The sequence below is a fragment of the Dendrobium catenatum genome, unplaced genomic scaffold, assembly GCF_001605985.2.
Source record: "Dendrobium catenatum unplaced genomic scaffold, ASM160598v2 fragScaff_scaffold_30, whole genome shotgun sequence".
NCBI classification, from domain to species: Eukaryota; Viridiplantae; Streptophyta; class Magnoliopsida; order Asparagales; family Orchidaceae; genus Dendrobium; species Dendrobium catenatum.
Window position 1 is genome coordinate 608,314 of NW_021318492.1, and position 24,840 is coordinate 633,153.

At 36.3% G+C, this 24,840-nt stretch overlaps 1 protein-coding gene across 4 annotated transcripts; it reads left to right on the plus strand.

The window, feature by feature from the left end:
* The first annotated feature begins 12,473 nt into the window (after positions 1–12,473).
* On the plus strand, positions 12,474–24,618 carry LOC110103746 (transcription factor TCP7). 4 transcript variants are annotated; one of them, XM_028693262.1, is made up of 3 exons: positions 12,474–13,742; positions 21,529–21,685; positions 23,379–23,731. In XM_028693262.1, the coding sequence occupies exon 1, from the start codon at positions 12,483–12,485 to the stop codon at positions 13,317–13,319; it is 837 nt and encodes a 278-aa protein (XP_028549095.1). In that variant the 5' UTR covers positions 12,474–12,482; the 3' UTR covers positions 13,320–13,742; positions 21,529–21,685; positions 23,379–23,731. The 4 variants fall into 4 exon arrangements, with proteins under 4 accessions (XP_028549095.1, XP_028549096.1, XP_028549093.1 ...); XM_028693263.1 differs by lacking the exons at positions 21,529–21,685; positions 23,379–23,731 and adding an exon at positions 24,470–24,618; XM_028693260.1 differs by lacking the exon at positions 21,529–21,685.
* Positions 24,619–24,840: the final 222 nt, after the last annotated feature.

A 24,840-nucleotide genomic window follows, 5' to 3' on the forward strand; every position in this document is an offset into this window, starting at 1 on the left:
CTTTGGTTTGCTTCAGAATTTCTTTCAAGTATTAAATAGACAGAAAAACACAGAGCTACTATAAACATCCAAATACATAACAGTTCATTTATCTTTTCTTTCATCAAAACAATCATATACAATACAATCTATGGCTTCAGACAGAAATAACAGAACAGAACAGAAAAGTCATGACTGTACCAAAAATAAAAGTATAAAATACTTAATCTTAGATCAAACACAGAACTTATAGTCCAAGACTTCCTTCCCTTTCCCAAAACCTGAAAACCACACAGAAAATAATGATGAGCTAACAGCTCAGCAAGACATCACTCACCAATCAAAATAGTCAGAAATTCACATCAGAAAATACATAAGAAAATAGCCATACGGAAATCATATAACAGACAAAACAGATACTTGATCAATCAGAAATTATCTTACGATACAGAAAACTGAAGTCATTTCAAATCAGAGTTTAGAACAGATATTATAAAGCTTTCAAATCACAGAGCAGAAAGAATTGTACATAAATCAGAAATCATATATCGGATAATTCATAAAACAGACCAGATAAGTCATAGAACAGATTATCATATATTAAACATCAGATTCCCTGACTCTGACAGAATCTCAACGGATTCTGGCCCCTTATGCCTCCCTTCCCTGACACAGATAGAATCTCGACGGATTCTGACCCCTTATGTCTCCCATTGTGCTTATAGCACAAGAATATAATAGATATTCAGAATTTCCTGAACATAACTTATTTTCAGATTTTAGAGCTCATTTCAGATTTCCCGGACCCAGACAACGGAATCACATAGGATTCCGGCCCCTTATAACTCCCTTCTGATAGCATGCATGCATCAAAGCATTCAAATCAGAACACCAGATTTCGTCAGAAAATCCGTCAGCGACATAACGGCAGTATACAAAATTTACTCAAAAATCACAGATTCAGAAATTTACCAAATTATCATAGAATATCCACAACAACATTATAAGACTTTCATTGTACTGAAGTAACATTTTTCAACATCCTGATAATTCGTAATTCAATTAAAATGCTGCAGAATTCAAAATATCCGATAAAAATCTTCCAGAAAATACTCAAAACGTGCAGAAATATCATCTCAGAAACGTATCAAAATTTACGCGGTAAAACATTTATCAGAACGAAATAAAATCAATTATTCGCTAACGGAAACAAAATTCGAGACAGAAAAGTCGTCAAAATTCTCATTTCTGAAAATTGAGAAAGGCGGAATGTGCCTTACCTCGAGTCGGTCAACTTTTCCAACTACGGCGACGGACGAAAACGGGCAGAAGTCTCCCAAAAAATCCACTTTTCTTCTTTTCCCTTTGTTTTTCTCTCTCCTGACCTTTCTCTCTCTTCAAAAACGACACTATTCAGATATTTATTAAGCAGGATCATCCCGGACGATGTCCCGATCATCCCGGGACGATCTTCCGATCATCCCGGGACGATCTCCTCTGGACACATATCGTACAGACGAAAATAAATTCCAATTTTCTTCGTCCATGGACGAAACTCTCTGTCTGGTTCGTCCTGACGGTTCGTCCTGACCCTTCCAGATTCGTCCAGACGAACCATATAGATTTCTTCACAAATTTTTTAGTTCGTCCCGTACAAAGGCCAGTTCATCCGGATTAATAGCACTAAAAAAATAGCTTTTGAGGGGTTTTACAATTACGTTAGCATAAAGAAGAATAAGTTATAATACATGAGTTCGAATAATATTTGTTGCTTCCAGGAGTATTCGCGGCGGTAGAGAAATATAATGTTTATCGTCTTAGCGTTGTACGAAAATCCAGCATGCAATCAGAAAAGAGAGAGGGTCTAGCATTTATGAGACACCAAGAGTTTTTACGTGGAAAATCCCTAAAAAGGGGGAAAAAACCACGGGGCCTAGCCTAGTTTGAATGAATCCACTAGTATTGTAGTTGATTACAAATGAGGTCCTTCCTTGGTGGAAGGTCTTAGCTTCATGTACATCTTATGGAGTACATTACATGATGTTAATACAAAGAGTCATTGTTGACATGTTCGTTTAGTCGGAAGGACCGTAGTCGGAGGGTGACGAAGGTCGGAAGACTTGTAGTCGGTGGGCGCCGTATGTCAGGAGGACCGTAGTCGGTTGGCGACGGAGGTCGGAAGGACTGTAGTCGGTGGGCGACAGAGGTCGGAAAGACTGTAGTCGGTGGGCGACATAAGTCAGGAGGACCGTAGTCGGCGGGCGACGGAGGTCGGAAGAACTGTATTTGGTGGGCGACATAAGTCAGGAGGACCATAGTCGGCGGGCGACGGAGGTCAGAAAGACTGTAGTTTGACGATGAAGATAAGAAGGACAACGTCAGGTAAAAGTCCAACAATGTAAAGAAATCCATCTTCGCGTAGACGTCCAGCGAAGTCTGATAACCGGTAGAAGTCCAACGTCGAGTATAAACTTAGCAAAGAGTGAAGGTCCGATGTCGGGTAGAAGTCTGACGTCTGTTGGTGGCAGAGGAGAACTCCGGCTTCACTTGGGCGGAGTTTCGGCGTCAGGAGGAAACTCTGTTGCAAATTGGGAAGAATTTCAGTATCACGTGGAAGTTGGGCAGAATTCTTGCGTTCTCCCGAATATCACACAGAATCCCGACGTGTTCGGGCGGCAGAACAAACTTCGGCGGTGGTTGAGGAGGAGAGGATTCTCCCTTTCCCCTTTTTCTTCTTCTTTCCTTCTTCTTCTCTCTCTTCACTTCCCTCCCTCTTGTGAAGAATGAGGACTCTATTTATAGTTTTTCTGGAGTGGCATGGCTTGTAAATAGGTGTGAGATCAGGGGCGAATAGGGAGTGGTCGAATGGACGGTTGATGTTTAACCCTTCGATCACACACCATTCGTTGGACATTTGAAGGCCTATATGATGTCGGATTTTGGTGATTCTAGGCTCGTTGGATTTTTCTCGTCGAGACGTTTGATTCGAGTATAAACTCGTTAAAATCGGAGACCGTTTGGTAACTCAAATTGTGGTTTGAACCTTCCAATAGCGCTTCTGGTGCTTGATTTGGGCTCATTTGGACTCAGATTGAGTTGAATTTGGTGTCGTTGGGTTAGTATTTCCGAGACGCTCAGTTTGACTGTAAGCTCGCTGAAATCGGAGTTCGAGTGCTCCCAAAATTAATTTTTAAAGTTTCCGGGTTGTGTTTTGCCTCGAGATTCGTGCCGATCAAGATAATTTTTTGAGAATATATCAATATTTATTAATGATATAATCCCTATGAGCTGAAGGATAACAGTCCTATTCATGATAAAAGAAAGTCCAACTGTAAATTTCATATATAAGTATGGGATGAAGGAAGAAATACTTTGTGTTATTGAATGAAATTGATTTGTTACAATATCCTATTGAAAGTAATTACGTTATTTAATTGTGAGTAATTTGACCTTTTGCTTACTCGTGAAACACGTGCATAAATAATTTAGCATAATTGAGGTTCGACAAACTAGTAGACATTCAAAATTTTATCCCTTTGTTTTATCACATAAACAACACAAGTTTATTATGCATCATACCCTACTCGATAAAGGCTTCGTTTGGAACAGCTTTAGACCACTATTTTTTTTTTTGCTTTCAAGAGATTTTTGTACTAAAAAATAGTTTTATAAAGCAATAAAAAAACCGTCCCAAATGAAGCCAAAAAGAAAAAGAGTTATATTGGCTAATTATTTTCGAGGCAAAAACCATAAGAAAGGATCGAGCAAAAAAATTATGTAGATGCAACTTTTTAAGAAGAAGACTTAACATATATGGATCATAGTATTGATAATGATATAATGATGATGAAAATGAAGACATTTATAAAATTGCTAGTAATATTAAGATCATAAATAATAATGAGATATGGACTAATAGTAAAACAATCATTTTTTGATGATACATTTGACATTTAGAAGTTCATATTATCAACATATAATCCAAAAGTGCATTATTTGATCTAAACTTTTATCCACCACCTCCATTGTCTAATATAGAAAATGTAGATAGTGAAGAAGATATAGATCAAGAGGAATGCTATTTTCAAGATGATTGTGTTTATATTAATTATTGTTGATGTTGAAGGCTAGAATATTCGTGGTGGTAAAGTATGAAAAATTTCACGTCTTAGCGTTGCATGAGTATTCAACACATAAATATAGAAAAAATAAATACCCAAATTTTTTTACGTGAAAAATCATGAAGGAAAAAATCACGGGGCTATGCCCAGTTGAAATGATTCAACTAGTATTTAAATAGATCAAAAATGACTTGGTAGTCCTTAAAATTGAGGACGATCATATTATAATAGTTAACCGTCTGTTTGAAATCTAGTGACAAACAAAAATCAGATGGAAATTCGGCAATGTTCAGTGGTTTGGAGGAAATTTGGCGTCGGTTGGCTGCCGGGCGGAAGTCCAGCGTCAGTTGGTGGCCGGACGAAAGTTCGACGTCAGTCGGTGGCCAGGCAGAAGTCCGATGATAGTCCGACAATGGTTGGCAGCCGAGCGGTGGTCGAGGAGGATTCTGGTGGCAAGATAATTATGGTTTCTCTTTCTTCATTCTCTTTCTTACTTGAGTTCCCTTCGATTAAGAATAAAGAATAAGAGGTCTATTTATAATTTTTTGGAGTGATCTGACGAATAAATAGGAAGGAGATCAATGGTATGTTTAGAGTGGTTTGAATGGACAACTGATATTGATCCCATTGATAATGAAATATGTACTAGCCATTAAAATGTCTTAATGATATCAAAATTCGGCGATCTTGGGCTCGTTGGATTCATCTCGTCGTGCCGCTCGATTCGACTATAAGCATGTCATGTTTGGAAATTATTTGGTCGTCTAATTTATTGTTTGAACATTCCAAAGATGCTTTGAGTCTTTGATTTGGAACCATTTGGGCTCGGATTGAGGCGAATTTGGTGTCGTTGGGTTCGACTTTTCAAGACGTTCAATTCGACTATAAGTTTGCTGAAATCAGAGTTTGGATGGTCCTATATTTAATTTTGGAAATTATCAACTTGATTTTGTCTCGAGATTCATGCCCGATCATGATTAATTTTTGAGGACATATCAATTGTAATATTAAGCCCTAAAATTTTATCGTTTATATATAAATATTAGGCTTATAATTGTATCATGTATTAATATGCATGGGCTTTAATCAAATTATCATGTGCTTGGTTCATTTACTCCTAAAATTCGAGTCTTTTTACACAATCTAAACTATTTTGAGAGTATTTGTCAAATGTTTGAATGTTTTCATAATGATTTTGAAATTATTGAAATATATGTGATTGTTGTAAATAATTGATGTTGAATATTAGTTATTTGACTATTCTTATAATTCAATTGTTATAGACTACTTCGAATGAAACTATTTCCTCTTATATTCAAGAATTGTTCATGCCTCCCCTCCCTAGTAAGTTCGATCGCAAGTTACCATTTCTACAATGCCCTCCATCAACTCCTCTTTTTCGCACACATAGTTAGCTGATCCTATCGTCACCTTCCTAATGAGCTCCATTTCTCATGGGTCATTTGAAGAAGGAACATTCATGATAAGGTTCAAATTGCAATTCAAATTGAATACGAATTCGAATCTGTTCTAACCAATTTTGAATGATTTGATGTTAAATGAATCAATTTTGAAATTCTTTTCGGCTAACAAAGCTTATATTGATCTATTAGTTAAGAGCTTTGACTATTAATAAAGAGATTTTGAATTCGAGACTTATCTTAATAGGGCCAAAATTTAATTATTATTTTTTTCAGCTTTCATAGGCGCTTTAATTACCAACGTTTTTAAAACCGGACCGGACCGGCCGGTTCAACCGGTTGAACCGGTACCCGGCCGGCCGGCCGGTTCGGTTTTCAGCTGGAACCGGGTAAGCAAAGGACCGGATTTGAACCGGTCGGACCGCCGATCGGACCGTGAAACCGGTGAACCGGAACCGGGTGTGAACCGGCCAACAAAGTTTAAACTCAATTTTCAGCCGTTCGATTGAGATCATGTGGTATTTTAGAATAGTAAAACATGTAAACTGTAATAGTGTAAAAGAGAAAAAAGTGTAAACCTAAATTTATTTTCTACTGCTCCCGTAACTCCCCCGAAGCCGCCGTCTCCTCCGATTCTCTTCATCGCTGCAGCTCCTCCTTCGTCCTCAGCGTTTCCGAGTTCGCTATCGCCGGCGACAACCTTGTTGCCAAGCCGCAGACCAGGTCCTCTTCCACAGGCCAGTTCCTCTTCGTACTCAGCGTTTCCGAGTTCGCTCCTCCTTCGTCCTGGTTAACTCTAAGAAATGGTTTGCCTGTTTGATATCCTATTTCTCAAGCAATTTATCGCTGTGATTTTTTTCTTAATCGAATATTTAGGTTGATTTTATTGAAAAGAAGTTTATTTTCAGTGCCTTGTTTGAGGAGGGCTGCCTCAGTGGTAAACATTATAAAGTTTGCTTCATCGATTCACTTGTGTTGTCAGCATTTCATAATTTTTAATAATATTATTATTTAATATGTCATCCGGTTCGACCCCGGTTCAACCGGTCGAACCGGTCAAACCATGAACCTCTCCTTCTTCCGGTCCGTTGTCCGGTCCGGTTTTCAAAACGTTGATCAAAAGTATTGCTATATTTTTCAAATAAATTTCTATTAAAAACTTCATCATTCGAATTCTATTATAATCTGAATCGATTTGTCCGGTCTAGGTTCTTTCGCACGCCTCCTCCTTCTTCATTTCTTCCTCTCCACAACAGCCATCAAAGTCACATCTATTTTTTTCTAATTTATGTCTTTCTCTTGAATCAAGGTTGAGATTTTCTCCTCCATCCTTTCGCATCTATCAAGGTTGAGTACGTGTTTATTTTTATTATTGTTGTTGTTGTTTGGATGTTTAGTTGAAGTAGTGACATTATATATTGATTAATAATACTTATGTAATTTTATACTTTTATTTGTGTGAGTCTTATGTTTCATGTATTTATATTGTAGTTTTTTTTAATTCTTTAGTCTAATCCCACATGTAATAAACCTTCGCTATTGTTCATAATGAATTAATATGTGATAAATATAACTTTACCTTGATTTATTACTTAGTAGTTTTTATTCATGCAAATTAGAATTTTACGCTGGAAAAGTTAAATTTATATGATTTAGCTTTGTTTAAAAAATAATAATCTCATTCTAGCAAATCATAGTAATTATACACATCATACTTAACATATTGATTATAAAATATATGTTATCTATTCATAAAAGTATTTATTTTGCATGATTGTATGCATATTGGTAGAATTCTATCAGTTTTTGGTTAGTTGGAGTCGATGGATCCCCTATGTGACAACTCTATAAGAAATCATTAGATTTCTTTGAGTTGATGTAGGGTGTCAAAATTGGTATTCAGGTCGGGTTCGGGTTGAATATGGAATTGACCCTAAAAAAGCATCACGTACGGGCCTATGGGCGAAGGGGCATGAGATCAAGTGCGACACTATGCGGGCGAAGGTAGCCTGAGTGCGAGAGAACATGTGGGGGTGAAACCAGTACGAGAGGGAGAGGCAGCGATCGCGTGCGGGTGGGGTGCAAGCGAAGGTATGACCGTGCGGTGCGGAAGCGACATGGGTACGGTACTGTCGTGCTTAGCGAGCGGGCGGACACGACGGGGCTCACTGTGGACCGCACAATCATGGGAATCGGGACTATATAAAGGTGACCCAGGTCATTTGCGGGGTTTTAAGTCAACCTGAACCTGACTAGTCTTACAAACGGGTTGACTCGAGCCTTGAATTTTTTGGCATGGGTCAAGTTTTGACACTCCTAGGTTGGTGTTTACCTTCATGCCATGGTATGGGCATCAATAGCTGTTTTGCATATTAGAAGCCCGTTGTAGGAAATATGGCATTTGTCCTTAAGTTTTGGTGACTTAAGGTTGATTTCTTCCACCTCTTTTGGTTGCTCATACCACATGCCCCATTCCTTTACTGTTTAGTCTTTGATAGATAGGAGTTACTTATTGAGTTTCAAACACCATATATTTCACCATCACTCTGAACAATATACCCATGATATTAAAAACATGAACTCTTATCAATGACTTGATCATCCAAAGTCACAATCCCCCCACTTGATCTATTATTACTAAAATTATACTATATATATTCAGTTTTAAATCTACTCAAACGAAAGTCTTTAGACTCTTAGGCCGACCTTCATAGGTCAAGTTTACCTTTAATTCCCTCTCTAGTCTTATTAATAAGAAGAATATCATCAACAAAAATCTTGCACCATGGTATAATCTCTTATAAATGTCTAGTGAGAACATCCACGATTAAAGAAAAAAGATACGAGCTTAAGTTTGATCCTTGATGTAATCCAATTGAAATAGGAAAATAATTAGTCAAACCACCTTATGTTTGAACACAAGCAATAGATCCTGCATGCATATCCTTAATGACTTGAATAAAAGCATTATTAACCCATTTCTTTTCTAAATCTCTCCATAGCACTTCTCTTGAAAATTTATCATATGTTTTCTCTAAATTAATAAATATCATATGTAGATTTTCCTTATTATCTCTATATTTCTCCATCAAACCTCTCAATAAATATTAAATGTATAGCTTCCATAGTAGACCTACCCAGCATGAATCCAAATTGATTTTGAGAAACATTAGAATCACGCCACAACCTATGTTACATAAATCTCTCTCATAGTTTATTAAAAGTATGACACATTAACTTAATTCCTCTATAATTCACACAATATTGTGCATCACCTTTATTCTTAAAAATAGGAATCATCACACTCATTCTCCACTCATTTGACATCCTTTTAGTCTTCTAAATAATATTAAAAAGTTTAGTAAGCAAAAAAAAATCCTCCATCTCATAAGCATTTCCACATCTCTATTAGAATATCATTAGGTCAAACAACTTTTCCACACTTCATTTTCTTTAAAGCCTCTCTAATTTTGATTTTACTAATACGCCAATAAAAAAAATAATTTCATTTAGGGTGCTAATTAAGGTCACTAAAGTCAATAACATTCTCATATCTTACTTGAAAAGTTTAGAAAATTATAATACATGAGTTTGAATAATATTTATTAATGGTATATAATGAATATAATATTTATGAGCAGCAGGGTAACAATCCTATTCATGATAAAAGAAAGTCCCACTGTAAATGGTTATAAATTTCACATATAAGTATGGGATGAAGGAAGAAATACTTTGTGTTATTGAATGATATTGTTTTGTTACAATATCCTAGGGGGCTATTAAAAGTAATTATGTTATTTAATTGTGAGTCATTTGACCTATTGCTTACTTGTGTAACACGAGTGCACAAATAATTTAGAACAATCGAGGTTCGACATACTACTAGACATTCAAATTTTGATTCTTTTTTTGAGCACATAAATAACACAAGTTTATTATGTACGATACCTAAGTTAATAAATGCTTCATTTGGGACAGCTTTATACCGCTGTAGATTTTTTGTCTAAAAAATAACATTACAAATCAATAAGAAAGCCATCCGAAATGAAGCCAAAGAGAAAAATTTAGATTGACTAATTATTTTCCGAGGCAAAACCATAAAAAGGATCAAGTAAAAATATTATGTACATGCTATATTTTAAGAAGAATATATGACACACATGGATCATAGTATTGATAATGATTCAGTCTTGACTTTATTGGATAATGATGATGAAAATGAACAGATTCATAAAATTGCTAGTAATATTACAACCATAAATAATAATGAGATGGGGACTAATAGTAAAACAATCGCTTTTTGATGATACATATGACATTTATAAGTTTATATTATCAACGGATGATCCTAGAAATGCATTATTTGATTTACTGTTTTATCCACCACCTCCACTACCTAATAGAGAAAATGTAGATGGTGAAGAAGAGATGGATCAAGAGGAACGATATTTTTAAGATAACTGTGTTTGTATTTGATATATCCTAAAAAAATTATCTTGATCGGGCACGAATCTCGAGGCAAAATCAAGCCGGAAACTTCAAAAATTAAATCCTAGATCACCTGAACTTCAATTTCAGCGAACTTACAGTCAAACTGAGCATCTAGGAAATACGAACTCAATGACACCAAATTCGACTTAATCCGAGCCAAAATGAGTCCAAATCAAGGACCCAAAGCGATGTTGGAAAGTTCGAACCACAATTTGAGTTAACAAACGGTTTCCAAATATGAAATTCTTATAGTCGAATCGAGCGGCCCAATGAGACGAATCCAACGAGCCCAAGATTGCCAAATTCGGACATCATTAAGACCTTCAAATGTCTAACAGACGGTACACAATCAAGGGATTCAATATCGATCGTCCATTGAATCACTCCCCATTTACCCTTGATCTCACATATTTATAGGTCATGCCATCCTCAGAAATCTATAAATATACCTCTCATTTCTCTTGAAAGGGGGCCCAAGCAAGAAGAAGATAAAAGAAGAGAATGATTGAAGGGAAGAAACTCCTCCACGACCACCACCGGAATTTTGCCCGACGCCCAAGTGATGCCAGAATTTTGTCTGACGCCCGAGTGACGCCGGAATTTTACCCGACACTCAAGTGATGCAGGAATTCTACCCAAGTAACACTAGAGTTTCACCTGAACTCCAAGTGACGCCGGAATTCCGCTCGACCTCTAAGAGATGTCGGAATTCCGCCCGATCTCTAAGTGACGTTGGAGTTTCACCCGAATTCCAAGTGACGCCGGAGTTCTCCTTGGCCGCCAACTGACGTCAGATTTTTACTCGACGCCGGACCTCCGCTCGTCTCCAAGTTTCTACCTGATGCTTGGCTTCTATCGGTTATCGGACTTTTTCGCTGGACATATATCCGATACTGTATTTATGTCAATTGTTGGACTTCTACCTGATGCCGTCCTTCTGACCTTTGTCGTCAGACAACGGACCTTACAACCTCTGTCGCCAACCGACTGCAATCCTCCAGACTTACGTCGCCCACCAACTACAATTTTTCCGACCTCCGTTGCCCGCCGACTAGGGTCCTCCAAACTTATGTCACCCACCGACTACAGTCCTTTCGACCTCCGTCGCCCGCCGACTACGGTCCTCCAGACTTACGTCGCCCACCGACTACAGTCCTTCAGACCAAACAAACACATCAACAGAGACTCTTTGCATTCTCATCATATAATGTACTATATAAGATGTACATCAAGTTAAGGTCTTCCCCCAAAGGAAGGGCCTCATTTGTAATCTAATGCAATACTACTGGATTCATTCAAACAGGGGTAGGCCCCATGGTTTTTCCCCATTTTAGGAGTTTTCCACGTAAAAATCTTGGTGTCTCATAAATGCTACACCCTCTCTCTTTTCTGATTGCGTGCCGAATTTTCATACAATGCTAAGACACTAAATTTTATATTTCTATACTGTCGCGAATACTCCAGGATGCAACAATATTAATTATTGTTGTAACATTAAGCCCTAAAATTATTGTTTACATAGAAATCTTAGTATTGTAATTGTACCATGTATTAATATGCATGTGCTTTAGTCAAATTATCATGTGCTTGGTTCATTTACTCCTAATATTTGAATCTTTTTTACCCAATCAAAACTATTTTGAGAGTATTTATCAAATGTTTGAATGTTTTCATAATTATTTTGAAATTATTGAAATATATGTGATTGTTGTAAGTAATTGAAATGTCATGTTAATGTTCAATATTAGTTATTTGACTATTCTTATAATTCGATTGCTATAGACTACTTCGAATGAAACTATTTCCTCCTATATTCGAGAATTGTTTATGCCTCCCCTCCCTGGTAAGTTTGATCTCAAGTTGTGATTCATACAATGCCCTCGATCAACTCATCTTCTTCGCACACATAGTTAGCTGATCCTATTTTCGCCTTCCAAAGAGCTCCATTTCTCATGAGTCATTTGAAGAAGGAACATTCATAATTATGTTCAAATTGCAATTCAAATTGAATACGAATTCGAATTTGTTCTAACCAATTTTGAATGATTTGATGTTAAATGAATCAATTTTGAAATTCTTTTCGGCTAACGTATCTTATATTGATCTATTAGTTGACAGTTTTGACTATCAATAAAGAAATTTTGAATTCGAGTTTTATATAAATGTTATTGTATAAGTTTATCTTAATAGGACCAAAAGTTAATTATTATTTTTTTCAGCTTTCATAGGCGCTTTAGGCTTCGTTTGGGATGACTTTCTAACTGCTTCGTAAAGCAGTTTTTTAGTAAAAAAAATTTAATTTTTCTATTAGAAAGCTGCTTTAAGAAGCAGGAAGAAAGCCGTCCCAAACAAAGCCTTAATTACATGTTTATGTGATGGGAAATATTAATAAAAGATTTAGGTTGTTCATCCTCTGCGTTGATTACTATCATAGTCACTAGTAAGAAGCAAGGATAAGAAAGAAGGTTAGATGGCGTGGCGGCGGGCCCCATTGCCCCCATGTGGCTTTCCTTCTGTCTCCACCAACTACTGCCGCTCAATCATTATTCTTTGGCATCGCCTCACCTCCTCCAACTTGAACTCAAACGCAACTCCAAGCCTCTCACTTCCCTCTCTTCTTCGCATGGCCAATCCCGATCCAGTCGGCGCCGCCACCACCGCTCCTCACCTCCTCTCGCAGACATCATCACCAAATAACCAAAACCAGTTATCCCTACCGTCGGCGAAGAAACAGCCTGCAAAGGATCGCCACAGCAAGGTTGACGGCCGCGGGCGTCGCATCCGCATGCCCATCATCTGCGCCGCTCGCGTTTTCCAGCTCACCCGGGAGCTGGGACATAAGTCCGATGGACAGACCATCGAATGGCTGTTACGCCAGGCCGAGCCATCCATAATCGCGGCCACTGGCTCCGGCACCATTCCTGCTTCTTTCTCCACCTCTTCCTCCTCCAGCATCTCCACCTCTTCCTCGCCTTCTACTTTCATCCTCGGGAAACGCCTGCGCGCTGATGAAGACGTTCCTACCAAGGAGGAGTCTGTGGGAATCGGGCCTACGGGCGGGTTCTGGGCCGTACCGGCCCGGGCGGACTTCGGAGGGCAGTTTTGGAGCTTCGCGGCGCCGGAGATGGTTCTTCCGACGGCGATGGGGCGGTATGTTTCTCAGCCGATGGAGGAATTGTCAGTGGCTAGGGTGGGAAACTATGTTCCGCTTGCGCAGGGACACCATCTCAATCTGCTTGCCTCCTTTTCAGGAGCGCCTCCGTCGAGCGCCGCCGCTAATGGGAGGAGGGAGGAGGAGCCTCGCTGATTGTTGTTTCTTTTCTTGATGGAGTAGGTTTTTGTAGGGTTTAGCTTGGGCTTGTTCGCCGGATTGACGTAGTTAGTGGCTTTGGTCATTGCCTCGTCGTTTTGGCTACTTCATTTTGTGTGGGATTTTTGAGTTTTAAATTGTTTGTGTTGTGGAATTGGATGAATGAGGCAATATTTGTTTCATTCCGTGGGTTGCAGTACGAGAACTCGTTCATCTGGGATTGGGAATAATGCTGATGTGTGGATGAATTGGAAGTTCAGCAATTTAGGGGTGGAAGAAAGACGCCTGGGGACCGGAGGTTTTATCACTGTAGCTGAGAATTCTGACATTGTGACCCGACCTTTCTTTATTTCTATCAATGTGTATTGGTGCCGAAAAATCAAATGAGGGTGATAGCGGAAGAAACTCTGTCTTAAGCCAGTAAGTTCTCTGTATTGAAGCCTATCTGTCTTTTAATTATTTTGTCAGAAGTAGCATATAGATTGTTGTGGATTAGCAAGCGAAAATAAAAGTTAAGTTGCTGTGAAAATGAATATTCTAGTGTTCGCGTCTGTGCTTTTTTTATCCTTCCATGCTTTTTCCATGTGAGTATCTCTGGAGTGGATTGGCAATATGGATTTTTTGAGCTTAATATGTACTTTGCTGAATAATTACGAATAATTACCACTCTATGACCTCTATTTATTTATTTCATTTTTTATATACGATTTTCCTCTTGCATAACTAGCCATGTTTCTTCTAAATTTGAAAGACTCAGCTTCCTTGCTAAAGCCGTTAACTGCATAGGTTTTCAGAAAAATTGAAATCATTTTGTCCACTTGAAGTTTCTCTTAGGGCTCAACGCTCATTTCTAGAATCATGTTGAATCGAAAGTTTTTGCTGATAAAATTTTCTTTTTGGTGTTTTTTTTTTTGCACTGAAATAAATTTAGCTGTGATAGTTCTTTCTTTTATGTATTCCAAATGCTTGTGAAAAATAGACCATTTGCTAGATTTCTCTTAGTTTCCTTCATTGTGACTGGGTTTCTATGCACCTTTAAAATGAATGGTTCATGGTTGGTTTAGTATTTATTTAGGAAAGGTAAATTTCTTGTTTTTCTTTCTGAATTTGCTTTTGCATTCACTTAATTATTTCCAAGAATCTTATGTTCAGAACTTTAATGATTCAATTAACCATTTCTTTGTTTAGCGGCTGCATTGTGAAAAGTACCAAGCAGACTTCAAGGTCTCGTTGTATATTGCAAAACAACATTGATGGTGGTCATCTGAATTTGCTAGAAAGTTAGAATTTATTTATTCAGATTGTCAAATGCAAATACTTTGCGTTGGTGAGATTGTCAAGTTTCCTAGGTTCTCATTTTAAAAAAAAGAAAACTTACTACGTAGATACTTTGAAAAAATACATTCATTTGGTTTACTTGAGATTTATTTTAGGACTTAACAGTCATATCTGGAATAATAATTTTGAACCAAGAGTTTTTGAACATGATTATTTTAATGTTTTACACATATATATTACATTGAAACAAATACAGGGTTCGTTTGGTTACTTGTCTGTAGAAGATATGTTTTGAAAATGGTTGATTTCATTTTCATTAATTATATGTGATGGAGTTTTAAGAAGATTTGTGGTACTTATGTAGCCTATGCTGATTTCTAATTACACCCAACTAAGTGATGAAATTTATAATTTTTATCATTTTTTTAGGGTAAACTATATTTCAACCCCCAAAGTTTTACTCGGATTTCACTTTAGTCTCTATAATTTCAATTGGAGCAATCAAATCCCTATTGTTTGAAATCATTGGAATAACATCCCAACCCCAAATTAATGGAAAAGCTAATTTTCATCCAAACCAAATTGGTGAGTTGCCAATCAAGATCGAAACAGAGGCTTGCTTCTCAGAAATAGTCTTTACTACCAATCTCCCTAATCATAATCCTTTGTGTCCAGTAGGAATTCAAGCAGTTCGATTTATTCAAATTCACAAGTGGGAGCTTGAGTTAAGCGGAAGAAACCCAAAGTTAGAGGGTCACATTTATGCTGTTAGTAAGTGTATGTTAGTATGGCCGTATGGGCCTTGAAATTTTTTTTTTTCCTTCAGGACAATAGTGTTGTTAAACATGAGCAAGGTGCTTGCCTAAGCTTCAGGGTGAGGTGAGGTCATTGTGCCTTATACACCTCTTGGCTAGTACCATAACTAAGGTTTTACTCAGGGCCTTGCCTTATAGAAATGAGTAATACTTCAGAAGTATAAGATGCCAATTTCTTATGATGAAAATTTGATATGAAATGATGTAAAAAGATAATCAATGATTGGTGAAATAATTATTCATATCAGGAAACATTCTATGGTTAAATATCGTAGCCAGTGCTTGAAGGCTTAGAATAGTGAATCTTGATGAAGAAAAAAAAAAGAATGAGTAGAGGAAGGAGATGAAAGTTTATGAATCCATGTTGACCATAATATTATCTTGTTCAAGCTTATTTATTTATTTTCTTATCATGTTCAAGTCGAGCTTGAACATGACCTAAGTTCTAAAATACTATTCAAGCTTGTTTACTATTTTTCTTATTAAGTTCAAGCCATAATTAAGCCTAACTAATTATATGTTTGATGTTAATGGTTTAAATATTTATCCTTATCATAGATTAATAAATTTTAGTCAAATTTATCATAATTAATTTGAAATTATTTTGAGTTGTTTGATAAAGTTATTAACATTAAAACATTTAATTTATATTTTTAGATATTAATTGATATTTTAATCATCCTTATATCTTAATATTTGACTTAATTTTATAGTGCATAAGATGTGGAAAAGTTGATAGAAGAATATAGAATAAGTAGTAAAATAAGCAATTAAGCCATCAATAAGTAAGCATTTTATGAATTTCTTAGCGAGCTACTTATCCAACATTAAATAAGTAAGTTCACAAACATAAATGATGAAGCAAGTCAGTGATCATACTTTCTTATTTATATGAAAAAGTTTTTAAAATTCTAATTAGGTTTGCTCAATTATATAAATAAACCAACTTAAACAACACGTGTATAAACTGAGTATCAAACTCTTCATCGAGCACACTAGTTCACTTACTCACCGAAGTGCCTCAAACAAATCCTTCTTTAACATGTTGATAATAGACTAGGTTCTACTAAGCACATGAGAAAAATGTGCTATTTCCTTTTCAACCAACTAATCATGTTCTATCAATAAGAAATTGAATTAGCCAATGGTTCATTAGCCACCATTGTATGCCAAGGGACTATAGTTGTTTCCCGTTCATTCCCTCAGTACAGATTGCCAATCTTGTTTAAATGATTTGTTTATTTCTAAAATAGCAAAAAATCAAAGCTGTCTTGTGATATTAATTTTTGTTCTTTGTGTTTTACAAGACCTAATTACGAGAGAAGTGATTGGGGAAGCTAAAGAAAATGATGGATTATACTTGAAGAAAAGAATGATTATAGCAATCCATCATTTCTCTCTTTTATGTCAATTAATTCAAATGAAGATATTTAGAATTATATCAATGACTAGAGAATCCATCGTTTAAAATTCTAAAATATTTGTTTCCGCCATTATTTATAAAAAATTATGTTGAACGTTTCCATTGTGAAGTTATAAAAGTATATAAGTTATAAAAACCCCTACTTAAAGCATACAATGAACGCCAAATACCCAAACAACCCTTCCCCAATTCCCTCCCAAATCTGTCATATTTCCTTACTTATTTGCCTCTCAAGTCAGCCCTCAAATGAGCTCCCAAATCTGTCATTTTCAATCAGGAAACATTTCTTAATTAATTCCCTCCAAATCAACCCCCAAATAAGGCCCAAAATCTGCCCTATTTAATTAGAAAATATTTTGTAATTAATCCCATCCAAATCAGTTCTAAAACCAACCATCCAATTTGCCTTCTTCAATTAGGACTTATTTCTTAATTAATGCCCTCCAAATCATCCCCCAAGAGCCGATCTAGGAAAGGATCTGCAAGACCGGTCCAGGAGGGACCCGATTTAACAACACGCCCCTCCCAAAGACCCACCTTATCCGCAAGGTGGTAAAGTGGCTCTCTCCTCAATTTTCTCGTCACCACAAACGATGAGAACCTGAAAAGTTCGGTCCTTACACCTGTGTCCTAGTGTATACATCTCCTCACATCTGAAACACAACCTCTTTACCCTCTTTTATTGTAGCTCAATTTTTATGAGTTTCTTGAAGTTTTTCCTAGGTCTTCCTCCTATAGTATTCTCTTTTAGAGTCTATCTAAGAGTGCCTGGTGTTGGCTCCTTTGATGCCAAAAAGGTTTTGGCTATATTGTACGAACCTCCTGAGCTACTACCTCCATCGCCTCTCTCCAGGTGCCTTTGATCCTTCACTAACTAGGCTAGCTCCATAACCTCTCCCAAATTACGAGGCCTCATCACTCTAACTATCGTCCGAATCTCAGGTTTGATCCCTTTCATAAAATTCTTCTCCATTACAGTCTTCAGAAGCCGGTCCAGTCGGCTGGCTAGGTGCTCAAACTGCTCACGATACTCCACCACTGTTTCCTCCTGCATTAGAGCAAAGAATTGCTCATAGAAATCTATTCCCATTCCCCTACTGGTTCGAAAATGTTAAGCAAGTAGTCCTTAAAATCCCTCAAGGTCCGTATGGGTCGCCTCATATGCCTTCATTGGAACCATGCCAACTGTTTCCCCTCCAAGCACATTGCAGACGCCGTCAGTCTCTCCTCTGTCAATCTATTGACTGTAAAGCACCTTTCCATCCTATATATCCAACCACGTGCATCATCTCCCTAAAAATAGGCATCTTCAGCTTCCTCACCCTAGGATATTCTCCGTTCCTCGTATGCCCTCCATGATTTCCCATTCCCCAAGGAGGTGTTTCCCCCCAGGTATCCCAATCATCCTTTCTACTCTTGTACCCAAACTTTTCATCAAATTTTCACATTTTTCTTTCAAATTCATCACCCATTGGATCATAGTTATCCCATCTACTTTCAAATTCTGCGCCCCTTTGATCATAATCAACCCCCTCTCCTTTCAAATTCAAGACCCATTCGATCATAATTAGCCCCTACCTTTTCAAATTCAGCACATCTCCTCTCAAATTCAGCACTCCTTTCATCCCTGACCTCCTCACGCCTCTCCCCATACCCTCTACTGAGCTCCTCCTAAGGAATGGGCTCTAGGGAAGTCATTCTCTCTTCTCCTGGCAGAATCTTCACATCTTGATCTTCCCTTCGCCTTATCGGATTAGGATTTTGCCCACTTCCTTAGTCGTTGGTGGCTTCCCCCGCCTCGCCTCTAACGATACTGTTTTGGGTTGGCTCTCGAGCAACTTCTTTAACATCTCCTCCAAGATGGAAAATTTCCCATCAATCTTCTTGTGGACGTCTGAAATTTGACTTTTAAAATTTGAAAGTTGAGTTTGGATATCGAAAATTTCATATTTCAATTGTATGATCTCAATTTTCAATACTTCTACCTTTCTTCCTACTATAGGTACCCAGATTTAGGCACCACTTGCAAATAACAATAACTTTGATATGAATCTGGCCTCCAAACAGCAAGATCGGAAACTCAGTTGAAATCAACGAGGAATACTTCTATTTTAGCTCAGTAAACTACTCTAATACCAATTTTATAGGAAGTGCTTACAAAAATTTAGGAAAAGCCTTGTTTGAAATCTGATTTCAGCAATTAAAAAAATAATGACAAGAAAATTAGAAATAGAACACACAAGAATATTTTTTTAATTAAAAATTCTATATATATAAAAAAAAGAAAAGATACAAGTGGATATTCAATTGGAGAGGAAAATCCTTCTCTACACATACATCTAATCCTAGGAAAACCCCCTACTTAAAGCGTACAATAAACCACAAATACCCAAACAACCCTCCCAAATCTGCCATATTTCCTTAATTATTTTCCTCCAAAATCAACCCCAAAATTTGCCCTCTTAAATTATAAAACATTTCCTAATTAATTCCATCCAAATCAGCCTCAAAATTTGCCATATTCAATTAGGAAATATTTCTTAATTAATCCCCTCCAAATCAGCCACCAAATTAGCCACAAAATCAGCCTTCTTCAATTAGGAAATATTTCTTAATTTATCCCTTCCAAATCAGCCCACAAGAGCTGATCTTGGAAAGGATCGACAAGACCGGTCCAGAAGGGACCCGATCTAATATAATTCCAAAAATTAAGTATTTCTCTTTTCTCCACAAAATGTGTCACATCTCCTCTTTAGGAAAGACATTATTAAACATGATAATTTCAGCCAATAGGGCTTACTATCTCTCCTTTTTAATTGGTGGTATATCTTGAAGCAATAAATGATTTGAAATTTCAAATTGAGAAAAATTAGGCTTGAATCAATGAGGAGGGCTCACAAATGATGCAATTTCAAATTTTAAATTAAATAATAATCTCTCCCTTGAAGTAATACTTAAATTAAGAAGTTATATCAATTATTTGAGTAAAATCAAATTAAACAAAACCCTCTTCTTTAAAGAAAAACTTAAATTAAGGAGTTATATTAATTATTAAAGATAATTTTAAATTAAACAACAATCTTTCTCTTGAAGTATGAATTAAATTAAAGAGGAGTTGTACCAACGATACATTATTAGAGGCATCCTCTTTAAATTATAAATTTAAAGAACATATGATCAGTTCCATGAAGGAGTTTATTGAATTATTTTATTGTTGTAATTACAATATAATGTCTATAAGTATGTGGTAGCATTAGAATGGAAAAAATAGCTTGGGTTGAATAATAATATAAGATGCTCTTGCATTTTGCTTTGTGGTTCCTCCCCAATGAGAATTTCGATAAGTTACTCATAAAATATTGTTTGTATCTTATTTCAATCAGGAATAAAGTATGCTTTTTTTTTTCATGATTGTATTTTTTTTTTCCTTTCATAATTCGTGATGGTGTTATCTTCACTCTTAGCCAACCTATTTCTAATTATCTAGGCTTGGCTTCCTATGTATTCCAATATGGCCATAAATCCACTCCCAGCTCATCCCTTTGCTACTACCTTCCATCCCTTATCAGTTATCCCTAAAAATAACATCAATCTAATCCTATTAATATATTCAAATTAAAACTCCCACAACTCGACCATTTTTAGTCTATATAAGGTCACAACCCATCCAACCTCTCTCACAAGTTCAAGACTTGGAATCCATATCAGTTAACTGTTAGACCGGCCCAGGATGGGCCGGTTGGACCGGTCCAGCAGGGACCGGTCCGCGTCTATGCGAGACGGAGCCTGGGCGGAAACGGCTCTGCCGTGAATCCACGTAGGCTTGAGAGGGGGAGTTTAGGAGGGAAATTTTGAACGTGAAAGGCTGTTTTAGGAAGTTTATGATTGTCCTTTATGATTAATTTTGTATAATTAGGAGTTTGAGGGGAATTAGCTCCTCATCTTGAATTTGAGTTTTCTCTTTGAGATCTAGGGTTTGCTTTGGGCTCTTGGCTTTGCCGGAGATCGTGGAGAGTTGTTATTCCTCTCGGATTGAAGAACATATTGTATCTTTGCTGTTTTCTTTGATTTCTAGTGAAATACAAGTAATATCTTGTGTTTTTCTCCTGTTTTTCCCTATTTCCTGCTGCGTTTTCACCGAATTCCTGCTGTCTGCTGCTGTGGACAGCACTTGGCTGCTGTATATTTACTGGTTTGGGTTAGAGATACTTGAGAACTCAAGTATTTCCTATCATTAACTTCCCAACCTCTTATATTCTATCTTCTCCTAACAATAATCTTAATCAACCTACTGCTATTAGGAAAGGTGATAGGAAATGTATTGAACATCCCTTGTACTCGATAAACATTCCTTGAGAAGTTTTCTCCTACATAGGAAACATTTCTTATAAAAATCAGCATCATTGAAATTCCAAAAATCCTATTTTAGGCATTAGGAAATAAGAATTGAATGGATATCATAGGAGAAGAGATGAATGCTTTAGAAAGGAATGACACTTGGGGAGTTTTTTTAGCTACCTGAGTGGTTGTTTAGTTGGGTTTTTTTAAAATACACAGATTTTAAAAATATATTGGCATTGAAATGCATGTGTTTTAAAAATAAACAAGTTGTTTGTTTGGATGCAAATTGAGTCCATTGATTTTTATTTTTTTTTGTGTTTTTCATGATATATTTCAAATGCATAATAAGGGCTGGCTTAGATGACGAATGATAGTGGCGATGAGCAGAGGCAAATACTGAATGGTAGTAAGTGGTGTTGGGTGACGACGACAGTTGCAACGATAGAATAAGGCAAGGTGGCAATGGCACAGGCAACGACGACGGCTGGTAATCGCTGGTGGGGAAGGTGAGGCGAGGATGCAAGTTTTTCTGAGTTTGGAATTTGCCTGATTAGAGCAATTTCAAATTTATAAAAAATGTGCATTCTGGGATATTTCAAATTCTTTCTATAAATGCTTTATATTTAGTTTACATCAAACATCAAACCAAACACCAAAAAAATTAAAATTCTTTCATTTCTTGTACTTTACAATCATAATACTTGCAACCAAACATCCCCTTATGGAAGAAAAGGCAATGCAATGTAAATGTGTGTTTAAAACATAAAGTTTATGGAAACTTAGAAAAATATAAAGCCAGGCTAGTAACAAAATGATGCACCTAAACTTTTGGAATAGACTACCAGGAAATGTTTGCTCCAGTTGCAATAATGCATGCCATTCACATTTTATTTTCGTTGACAGCTAAATTTGGATGGTCTATATGATGTATTATGTTAAAAATGCTTTCTTATGTGTTGGGAAGGTGAAGGTTATATAGATCCTTCATCATGATTGAACAAAAAAATTTTTTTTTACTCAGGAAAAAACTCATTGCAGCATTTGAGATAAAAAAAACTCGACAAACCTAAGTACTTTCATACTTCCTCGACATAGAGTTACCAAACTTTAAATAAGGATATTTATCTCTGAACAAATATATGCTTTGCATCTATTGAGAGAAACAAATATGACATACTGCAAGCCATGTGATACTATAAAGGAAGTGTTCCAGATCCTGAACTTTGATGAAGGAGCTAAAGTTGATGAAGGACATCAAAAATTGGTTAGAAAGGCGATTTATTTTTCACAGGCTTGTCCAAATATAATATTTATGACAAGCATGATAGGTTAATTCTTTCATAAACAAAAGGAATCTTGCCTCTAAGCTAGTCATAAAGTTCTTAGGTTTTTTTATCAAACATTGGGAAAGGCATTCTTTATGAAAGGCATTAAAATTTTGAACTGATAGGTTATACTGATGCTTATTGTTAAAGAACGATGAGCCAAATACAAAGAGAAATTATAAATCACGATCTGTAAAACCCAAACAAACACAAGAGATTTATGTGGAAAACTCAAATATGGGAAAAACCACGGGGGAGAAGGGAGAATGACTTCACTATAGAGAAGAGGCATAATACAAAACACTTCACTAACCCTAAGCCTTTACAAAATACTTATAGGCAAAATTAGGGTTCCAAAAAACAAGAGGAATTCCAAAAATACCCATATAATCAAAATTAGGGTCGAACCCCGTCAGGGGGCGCTACCCCCTTAGACCCCCGAGATATCTGCAAAGTGTTCGACTGTCAAGGACATGAACAAACACGGGTCAAGCCAAATTCGAGGTAATTCCAACACTTATTATATGTGATCACTTTTCAAACTAATTTATATTACTAGGAGAAAAATTTGTAACATCGAGATGCAAGAAATAATTGGTCGTCTCAAGTTCAAAATTATCGAAGGAGTTTTGAAGATTAAATGGGAAGGACCTATAAGATTTTATTGTGATGACAATTTTGCCATTAGCATTGCCCACAACCTAGCACAACATGATTGCACAATAATTTTATTGAAGAAAAATTTATGCCCTAATGGGTAGTCAGATCTTTAACATTATTCATCTGGGGACTTTGTAATTACTTTAGAAAAAATTGGGAATGTTAGATTTCTGCCAACAAATTTTAGGGGATACTGTTGAAGGTTCAAATGCAGGAAACAAAAAAAATTCATCACCAACAACATTACAAGGAAACAGATTTGGAAGCATGGAGCATGTTTGCAAACAACTGGTCTTGATTGCGGTGTAGGAAAGATGACTATACATGGAAGGCAGAAGGTCGGCAGACAGTTGGAAGAAGCAGCAAAGGCAAATGTTGCGCAAGCAAGAATAGGTGGTGGACATTCTCAAAAGGAATGTTGCAGGTATTTCAGCATTGATTGGTAGCAAAGATGGAAGGATTGACTAATATAAAATCTTATTGAATATTTTTTTTTAAATTATTGTAATTTTTGGAAGTAATGACTCTTCCTAGAATTATATAGATTCCTAAAATATATTTGCCATATATATATATATATTTCCATTATATAATGTAAATATTTACAAGATAACATGACACAACTATGACTATCTTAATTATCAAGATTTAATATATTTACATGAAATTATTGTAATTATTAGAACTTAGGCGTCATGTTATCTTAATGACAATTTAACTTGTTTGATTCTGTAAGGTTCAGTGCCATCTTAAAAAGCAAATATTCAGTTAATATCTTGGTAGCAGACTAGCAGCTCTACCAAGATATGAAATTCAAATGACGGTTTAATATTGTTAACTCTGACATATGAAAGTTAACTGAACATACCCTTAGGCTTCATTTGGGACGAGCAGCTTTTGAGTACTAAAAAATTGTTTTAAGAAGCGGTAAGAAAACCGTCCCAAACAAAGCCTTAGTCGGTTATCGCTTTTCTTCTTTCTTCTTTAGTATAATTGGACACTGTAATGTTGAGATCAAAAGAAAGATATCCAAAATACTTTTAGAAACTTGCCATGCCAGCACCCATAAGGTGCCATCAGGTCATCCTCTAATCATCAGATTTGTTGAAATCAACTGGGCTCAATCATTGTTGCTATGTTGTTGGAGTTTTTTTGAATTTCATATTCCTTATTAGTATTGGGAAAGTCCACCCCACATGATAATGTTGTTGAAACAGAACAGATATTTCTTAGTGCTTATTCATTTGTGACTAATTGCCATTTTGACTAAAATGAGATATTTTTTCTTGGCTTTGTCCTTTTCAGTAACTTCATATATTTAGAGGCAACTACTGGTAGAGCTCTTCTCCCTCAATACATCAATGATTGCAATAATAGTGATCGCTTAGCTGGAAGAAGTTTCTTTAGTGATAAATTTTAATTATTAGATTCCTATTATTTGTTCGCCTCTTTCTCATTAGTCTTCAGAGTGATTTTCATCTTTTTTTTGTTTTTCTTTTTCCTTCTTTGAATTACTTGGGTGGGTTTTTTTCTGTTATTTTCATTGCTGTTTTTATATATTCATCTTGTTATTAATTTTTATGATTTTTTAATCTGCCGACCAATTGACTTGTTTGACTGTTCAACTTACCCAATTGTTTTATTCATATCCTCTTAGGTTTTGTTTGGGACGGCTT

Bases quoted from the DNA above. Each gene is read 5' to 3' on its own strand.
- LOC110103746 (XM_028693263.1), top strand. From the start codon at position 12,483: ATGGCGTGGCGGCGGGCCCCATTGCCCCCATGTGGCTTTCCTTCTGTC.